The sequence below is a fragment of the Mastomys coucha genome, unplaced genomic scaffold (assembly GCF_008632895.1).
Source record: "Mastomys coucha isolate ucsf_1 unplaced genomic scaffold, UCSF_Mcou_1 pScaffold20, whole genome shotgun sequence".
NCBI lineage: Eukaryota > Metazoa > Chordata > Mammalia > Rodentia > Muridae > Mastomys > Mastomys coucha.
Window position 1 is genome coordinate 90,930,431 of NW_022196903.1, and position 9,467 is coordinate 90,939,897.

Below are 9,467 nucleotides of genomic sequence, written 5' to 3' on the forward strand. Positions count from 1 at the left end.
GGAGGGGAAACTGGGAATGGAGAAATTTACATGTAAATAAAGAAAATATCTAATAAAAAAAAAAAAGTAATTGCTGGTGTCTTTGTAAACTGCACATCAGTGAGTGGAGAATGATGCTACCACTTACCTGAGCGGTGCACATCATCTACACACACACACAGGCACAAATATACACACCAAACAGAGACACAAACACATATACAGACACACATATGCACACATACCTCCCAAACTAGACACCACACACATATCACACCACATCTACATATACACATGCACACACTTCACAGAAGAAATAATACATTTAAAATTTTTACTAAAAGGAAGGACTATTGCTGTAAGAGGAAAAGGGATCTTCAACAATGCAGTTACATTATAAAACAAAATTTTAAAAATATGCAGTAATCCTAGAAAGCTGAAATGGACATAAAGCTCTCCAGTTGCTATGTGCAACACAAAGGAACTACTCAACTTCAAAACACATCTTGTGTCTCCTTAGCACGAACTACCTTCAAAGATGGGGATAATTAAAAAAACAACCTAGGCTATTCTCAGCAACTGGACAATTAGAGACAACCTGGCATTGTGTGACAAGCCAAAGTGAAGTAGCTAGGATGAAACAGTGAAACAGCCTGCGCTGTAAGGGAAGGGCGATTCAGGAAGTCATACGGATATTCTGCATACGCTGTGAGGGAAGGGAGATTCAGGAAGTCATACGGATATTCTGCAGTTTTGAATTTTCTTGGAAGTCTCAACAATCTTTCTTGCATATCCCACCACACAGTTCTGTGTACAAAGGCACACATCTGTGAATTATGGTAAAATAAAATATATAAGCAGACTTTGAAATCTTTATTTAAATCAGATCCATGCTTATTTACATTACCTTTCACTTGGAATTAAAATATCAATCTGTAGTTTAAATCATACTTTTAGCCCTTTACAAAATATGTAGCTTTTTTTTTTTAAGTTTAAAACTGACCAAGGATAAGAAAACTTATACCAGCTTTTTTTGTAATGAGAATGAGAAATAATTCACATGTCTATAATACTAAACAGTAGTAAAATAAGATTTTATACCCATTTCTTCTTAATTTGTGGGTTTTCTTTTAAATATTTCAAATTGTGTGCATCTAAAGCTTTTTTTTTTTTTTTTTACTTTATGTGTATGGGTGTTTTGTCTGCATCTAGGCCTGTGCACTACTTTGTGCCTGGTGCCTAAGGACACCAGAAGAGGGTAATAGATCCCCTGGGATTGGAGATACAGATGGTTGTGGCCACCACATGGGTACTGGGAATTGAACCCAGGCCCTCTGGAAGATCAGCAAGTGCTCTCTAGACCAAAATCATGTGCTTTTTAATAAGCATTCAAATAAAACCTTCAATTAATGAAATAATTGATGGGAAAGATACTTCCTAAATATTCTTTACATTTACTTAACTACAAAAACCAAAATTCTTCTAAGTCAGAAATCATCCACACTTAGAATATCTTGAATTGTAATGCCTTGTATTTGGTACATTCCACATGCTAAATGCTATAGAGTTCTCAAGAGAAGCCCAGCAGCAGCAGCAGTCTCCACTTGGCCTCCCAGGGAGGCACACGGGTATGATACCTCCAAACACCTGGGCTCTTAGTTCCAAGTATCTGAGGTTTTGTTTTTTGTCTTTTCTCCCCCAAGAATGGAAGCATCTAATTGCAAACTATTTTATGCATTAGAATATTCTACTAGCATATGGGTAGATAATTTTCAATGATATATAACAGAGAAAATTAAAGAGCAACCAATGTTAGTAAGTCTTCTGCCACTTACTGGGTTATTTACAAGAAATGTATTCAGTGCCCCTTATTAACTTGAACTGTACTGAAAGGTCTAAGTATATTCTAGCCAAAAAAAAAGCAGGGTGAACATCAGCTATTAATTTATAGATTAAGCAGATATAAATGGTTGCATGTCATTTTATAAATAAATAAGTTGAAAACATTTTAAGATTTTAAGTGTGCTGATTTTATTAATGTTATTAAGGACCAAGAAAAATATTTAATGTTGCTATTATAACATTTAGAATTTAATACAGGAAATTTTAATTTCAAAATCTTTCTCTTTCACATTTCCACATTATTTGTTTAAAAACTATTTTACATTTCCCAAACTACCAGTTCCAAATGCTTGCCAAGAATTTTGAAATTCAGATTTCATGTCTCTTCTAACTCTATATATTTATTGCTATCAGACTTGTCATCTTGCCCCTGAATAATAAAACATTTTAAAGCTAGCAAGAAGTTATGAGGCTGCTTTCTACCACTAAAATACAGAAACTTAATTTTATTACTGCTACTTTCACCAAAAGAACATTTATTCACGCTACATATCTGAGCTCCCACAACAGAAACACAGGAACACAAGATAAAAACAAGGTCACTTGAATTAACCCTAAAAATTCTCCATTCTGTAAGATGGCTACTCACAGCTGTGTTCTGAAGTATAGTTTAAAATGTAACTAAAATTTACAGTTTTTACTTGAAATCCTACTTTCTTATTGTGGAAAAGACAGTTTTGAGACCCTCAGTGGATGCCTGAAACTACCAACTTCCAGCAAGATAGCCAATGTTGATATTCACCTTTCCATTAAGGAAGCACTTTTGGCTAACCTTTGGCTTTGTCACTTTGGAGCCATTAAAGAACAAAGGGACTACCTGAGCACAAGCACGTCCATGCTATTACAGTAGACACAACAGCTGAGGTGGCTCAGTGACTGACAGGGGTAGGAATGCTCTGGACAAATGGAGTCAAACAGTGAGATTCCAGCAGGGTACTTACTCTGTGCGGCATACACTTTAACATTTATGAACTCTTTTTGGAATTTCCATGTATTTTTGGGTTATTTTTTACCTTAGCTAGAACCACAAAAAGCAAAAGAACAGATAAAGAGGGATCATGGTAAAAGCAATTAAATAATTTTAAGTAATAAAATCTATCAAAATATTTTACAGGTCTAAAACACAACCTGATTAATTTTTAAACAAAGTGAAATTTGGAAGAGGGGAAAACCTATATTCTAAAGTTATCTTACACTACTCTTGGCTATTTTTTTGTTTGTTAAAGGTTCAAGAAAAAACTGTGAAATTACACAAAATTATAAAATCCCCAATTTAAATGTACTCCTATTACTTTTCTGTTCTGCTATGGAGATTGTTTTAAAACATTCATTTTCAATGTTCTAAAATAAAATTATATGAAACTAAACAAGTAATTTTTAAAGAGTAAATTGGCTAATTTTAAGAGTAAGTTTTGTTGATGATTTGATTCTGTTAGATTCATTTAACAGTGCAGTAAATACTTCAAAATTACCTGCTGCTGATACTACCTACCACAAGTTACTGCAGCGACACTTGCTACTATCCAATTACGCCTAGTTAATATTGAGTAGTTATAGCTTTCTATGGGTAAGTAACAAAAGGCATTTAGATTTGTTCACACTTCATTGTGGAAGATATATGGAATAAATTTTCAAAACAGAAATATTTTTACGTTTAAATTACTCTTTAAATTTTAGACATGTCAGTGTGACCTCTGCCTTAAAAGGAAAAACCTTAGTTTATAATTTAGTAGTCACAGGCTTAATAACCTTTTTACTCAAATGTTTAAAACACTTTTAAGAAATATGTTGAAGATTTCAGTGTGAAAGATTTCAAAATTTCAGTGTTAACATTAACTCTGTAAATCTCTCAATATGTACAAACACATACAAATTAGATACAATACAATTAATTATATATCCACAATAATACAAAAACACCAGTCTCCTTTCCTGTGGATAAAGTAATAAATCTCTGTGCTGTTCAAGGCACCAAAAGGAAAAAAAAAAAAGCTTTAAAAAATAAAATTTTAAAGAATAGTTTCAAAAATAAAATTCAAATATTACATAAAATAATTTAACTGTAAATATTACTACATACTAGAAAAGAATTTTTTAAAAAGTTTTTTTTACAATCTACAGCAAATCCCAGTTTCTAATTCTGTAAAAGAATTTATTGGAATTCTACATTTATATATTAAGTGTTTACATTTAGTTTGATGGGAATACAAACTTCTCAAGTTAACTGAGCCTTTGTCTTAGAAGTTCATCTATTTGAGTTTTATACATATTTTTTACATCTTCAAGATCCAGGCGAAGTTCCTCTGCTTCTTCTGCTTTTTCTCCATACATCTGCAGAATAGTGTTGTATCTTTGATCCAAATCCTAAAAAATGTTTATATTTTTTAATGATCACATAAACATCAACAGTTGTTACAAGTCACTAGAAAAAATATCACAATTTGAACAAAAATATCAAATTAATGTCTTTTAAAAGTTAACTCATAGCCAGTCTATCTAGGGATACAGAGCAAAAAAGAGGAACCGCTGAGGACATGGCTGTGAGGGGAGCACTTGCTCAGCAAACATGGCGACCTGGCTTCTAACCCCCAGCACTGACATAAAAAGCCATGTGAACTGTAACCCCAGAACTGGGAGGAGGCTCACTGGAGCTGCTAGCCAGTCAGCCAGCCTACCCACAAAACAGCAAGCTCCAGGCTCAGTGAGGCTCTGTCTGATGGGAATAACATTAAGTATTCTTGATGAGATTTTTGTCTTTGTGATTAACTTGGTTTAAGTATTGCTTGGCATGGATCCCACAGGACAAGTCTGCCTTAATATTCAATTATGTCATAGTGATGTAATAAACAAACATCAAGTCAAATACTAAAAAGGCACATATAAAATCTTGTTCTTTTCTTTGATTAGAACTAAATGTTTTTATCTAAACAGTTTAGACAGTAGCACAGGTGACAGAACCATCTTTAACATTCTTTACTCAACTACTGACTCCTTAATTTTCACCAAAATTACCAAGTCATCCATAAACATTTTATGTAAATTAAAAACAGGTAATTTAATAACTGGATTAAAATACATTAGACTTATCCCTAAGTGAAGAATACTTACTCGCAGCTGAACTCGAAGCTTGGGTATCTCTTTTACCTTCTCCTCAAGTTCATCATTCTGATTTGTTAATTTAACTAGCTCTTCGGACATTATTGATCGAGTTTTTTCTAGGTTACTAATTTCTAGCTGAGAAACATAATCATAAAATGGTTTCAATAAAAACATACATTGTTTAGTGCTCTCATTAATATAAAAATACTCAATGTGTCATTTTTTTGAAGAAAACATATATCAATAAATAAACCTGAAGCTGTGGGAAAAGGGGGCCCCAACTTTCCTTAGAAGTTTATTAATTAGAGTGTTCACTAAGTAAGCAAGAAAGAAGAAAATTCAATGATCTGTTGCAAAAATGCAACCAGATTTTTCTCTGGCAATAGACATTTCCATTATTGTATGGTACTAGAACAAGTCACAGGAGTGAGAATATACTCTAATGCGGTCCTCCCACTGTGTGGGTCTTACTGCTAAAAGCTTTCACTACTCTCTGAGAATCTAAGCAGCACTCTCAAGCATAACACCCGGGCAATCTACATCAACTCATATTAAGACTATTCAAATGAGAATGGGAAGAGCTATTCACTTTCAGTGAATACTAGTTTATCACTAGTTTAGTTAGTTTATCACTGTAAACTAACAGCTTTACTAATCCTCCCTCCATAAGCAATACAGCTCCTGCCTCTCTGTGTCGTTTCTTCTATGTGCAGGTCTCTCTCATGTTATTCAGTCCTTGAAGAGGGCAAGTTAGAGAAATTGTTCCTGTGGCATACACAGAAGAATGAAGCAAGCACTCTGCTTCACCGCTGCCTTTTTTCTTGTTGAGAAGAGATGCTGGGAAGGAGGGGGCCATCCTGCTCTTAGATACCCTAAGTCCTCTGTGGGGAAGGCCATGGTACAGGCTCCCAGCATGTCCTAGGATAGAGCAGTTAAGTCTACCTAATTCTGGCAGTAAGTGGGTTAGGAGAATCAATTGTTTGACTTAGCTTTTATTATTAATACATGTGATACACACTGGGTTTTACATGTTACCAATTCATGTTATTTTCCAATGTGCTCAAAATTCAGATGAAATGAAGGCTACTACTCACTGGGACCCATTATTTCATGTGCTTCTACAACATATGTAATTTTTTCATTACCTGTAAATGACTAATTTCTCCTTCCCTCAGCTTTAGCTGAGACTGCAGATTTTCAATAATGCTCGATCCGGCTCCCATCCTTACAGCTTCATAAAGATTGGTTCCACTGGCTGACGTAGACATGGGCCCAAATGAATGGTCATGAGACTCATCCTATTCAGTTAAAGAACACACACAGACAATTAACATATATTATGTCCTATTATCAAATTCAAACAAAGATCCTGCTCATTATTGCTTTGAAATGTCTATGCGTTTTCTCAAAAGGAGAAAATCTTGTGTATTTCTTCACTTCAATTAGCACTCCATTCCCCAACAAGGTCACGGTGACAGCCCATCTGGCAGCTGCATGGTCTCTTTAGCATTCCTCAAGGTAAGAACTAAACCCGTGAGAGCTGTAAGCCATTACCTGGGACAGGAAGGATGCTTGCAGCCCTGCAGCATCTACTCCACTTATAGAGCTGGAGCGTGACATGGTGGGAGTGCTACAAACAGAAAACGGCTTGTGGTCCTTAGGGAAAAAAAACTCTGTAAGACTAAGAAGCACAAAATAAAGCAAGCAAGAAAATTTTCTAGAACTAATGAAAACAAAGGTATTACATTCTCCATAACATGTTATAGATATGATTTCTCAAAGCCACAAGGTCTTACAAGTATAAAAAACATTTAAAAATTAAGAGCTGAGCTGGCAAGATGGTCAGTAGGTAAGGATGCTTGCTATCAAACCTGACCTAAGTTCAATCATTTCCATGTCCCATATGATGAAGGAGAAAGAAACAATCCTAGCCTCTAACATGTTGTCTTCTGACCTACACAGGACGCATGTACACACACACACACACACACACACACACACACACACACACAAAAAAAAAAAAAACATTTTAAATTAAAAATTAAAGCCTCGGGACTAGAGAGATGGCTCAGCAATTAAGAGCCCTGGCTGCTCTCCCAGAGGTCTTGAGTTCAATTCCCAGTAAACACATGGTGGCTCACTCCCAACCATCTGTAATGGAGTCTGACTCTCTTCTGGTGTACATGAAAACAAAATACTCATATACATAAAATAAATAAATCTTAAAAAGTAAAAAAAAAAAAAAATCTTCTTAAAAATTTAAAGCCTGCCTTCTTCCATTTATATTATAATACAATTAGCCAGGTTTATTATTATTTTTAATGGAATCAGAATGCTTTGGTTGAAAACCCTACAGAAGCTAACTACATCATGTTATATAACATATTATCAATTACTCTTAAAGTTGCTAAAATTTCTGACTTATTCCTTTTATTTTAATGGATTAAAACCAAAAACCAGCCAGGCAGTGCTGGTGCATGCCTTTCATCCCAGCACTTGGTAGGCAGAGGCAGAGGCAGAGGCAGGCAAATCTCTCTGAGTTTGAGGCCAGCAAAGTGAGGTGTCAGAGTGAGTTCTGGGACAGCCAGGACTACAAAGAAAGAACCTAACTTAAAAAACAAGGAAACATGTTTTGTGAAAAATGACCTTTAGGAGCTTAGGAGGTAGTTTAGTGCATAAAGCATGGAGACCAGAGTTCAGATGCCAGGACCATAGAAAAGCCAGGCAAACGTGGTGGCTCCCTAGAATCCCAGTACCCAGGAGGTAGAGGTGGCTCCCTGAGACAAGCTTGCTCGTTAGACTAGCTCTAGGTTCAGCAAGAGACTTGCCTCAATAAAACAAAGTATTGAATAATTGAAGACAACCAATATCAACTTTGGGCCTCCACATACGTGTGGACACAGACACACCTGCACATATGCAAACCCACATACACATATTTTCGCACACCATACTGACACATGTGCAAAAAATAAACAATAACAAAAACCTCACTACATTTACTAATCAGAAAGATACAACAAGCCAATTCATGCTGAAGTTATCTTTGGGCCATTTGTTGCATTGGTTTCAGTGAGACATCACAAAATTCATTTTTAAAAGTGTAAAGTTTCTATAATTCACAACCAATTACAGACCAACTTGAATGCACTCCAATGACTTCACACCTGTTTTTATGGAGCACTGAAAATGCTACCATTCTCCGTTCAGGAATTTTAGAAGGGGAAAAACTTAAAGACATCAGGACAACCAAAGCACAGACCAACGCAGTCACCCACAACAGCCTAGCTCTACATATGAGCACAAACCAGCACAACTCAGTACCTTCTCTTTCAGCACTTCTTGAGGGAAAATGGTTTTCTTCCTTTCTTGTTCAACCTTCATTCTTTCCATTTCTAACTGACTGCTCAAAAGTGTCTAAAGGAGAGAGTACAGCGAGATCATTTTGAGAATCCAGCCCATAGCACCAACATGAATCAACTGCAAAGTTCAGAGTGTCAAGTACAAGCTGCCCCTTCACCCCTGAAGACAGGGTTCCAGCTCATTCAGCTTAGCTGCCCAGCAGTCTGCTGCGTGCCCCATCCACCTCTCACATAAGCCCTGGGGGAATGAATACTAAGCAATACCTTTTCTTTCCTTGACTCTTCAAGCGTTCTTACATATTCATCTTTTAGGTTTTCTAATTCAACTTGGTACCTAGTAAACCAGAGGGAATTGAAAAATACAAAAAAGGCAACAGGACAGACTATTAAAACCTCTCTACTTGTCAAACTCCAGCTACATAGTCAGTAGTCACTTGTCAGCAACTCAGCACAAACTTTCCAGCTGACTGGTCCAGATCACTGAGACTCAAAAGCTCTATTCCAGCCCCCTTTTTTTAAACCAGTACTCAGAGATTTAAAATGAGACATCTGAACAGCAATTTAAGTACCATCATTCCAAGTTCAAATGTGGTGAGAGAGAGAGAGAGTGAGAGAGAAAGAGAGAGAGAGAGAGACAGAGACAGACAGAGAGAAAGAGAGAGATACAGAAGAAAAAGCAGGGGTCAAGGGTAAAAGCATATCCATTATGACTTTATCTAATTTCAGATAGATGATTTTACAGGCCATGGTTTTAGGAGAATCCAAATTCTTACTTAGAAAAAACTGGTAGACTACATAGCCACCACCCTCTCCTTTCTTCCTTCACTCCCCTCCCCTTTGCTTTTGTTGGTGGCATTAGCCTCTTTAAAAAAAAAAAAAACAAAAAAAACATATTGATAAAGACAAATGCTTTACCTGGAGAAACACAATATATGCAGAACATAGCATGCAGCCTCACAAAACCTGCAGTGGATCCTTCCCTAGCTTGATACATGTCAATAATGACCCTGGGCTGGTGAGATGGCTCAGCAGGGAAGAGCACCAACTGCTCTTCAGAAGGTCCTGAGTTCAGATCCCAGCAACCACATGGTGGCTCCCAACCACCCGTAATGAGATCTGATGCCC

The 9,467-nt window shown here is 36.3% G+C and overlaps 1 protein-coding gene across 1 annotated transcript in view; it reads right to left on the reverse strand.

The window, feature by feature from the left end:
* Window positions 1-2,886: 2,886 nt before the first annotated feature.
* Tmf1 (TATA element modulatory factor 1) overlaps window positions 2,887-9,467 on the reverse strand; it is a 23,915-nt gene continuing 17,334 nt past the window's right edge. The window contains exons 12-17 of the mRNA XM_031382693.1: window positions 8,607-8,676; window positions 8,305-8,397; window positions 6,535-6,636; window positions 6,126-6,278; window positions 4,990-5,115; window positions 2,887-4,245 (exon numbers count right to left, since the gene is read on the reverse strand). Coding sequence (XP_031238553.1) covers window positions 4,102-4,245; window positions 4,990-5,115; window positions 6,126-6,278; window positions 6,535-6,636; window positions 8,305-8,397; window positions 8,607-8,676 — 688 coding nt within the window. The 3' untranslated portion in view covers window positions 2,887-4,101. The remainder of the gene's footprint in view (window positions 4,246-4,989; window positions 5,116-6,125; window positions 6,279-6,534; window positions 6,637-8,304; window positions 8,398-8,606; window positions 8,677-9,467) is intronic.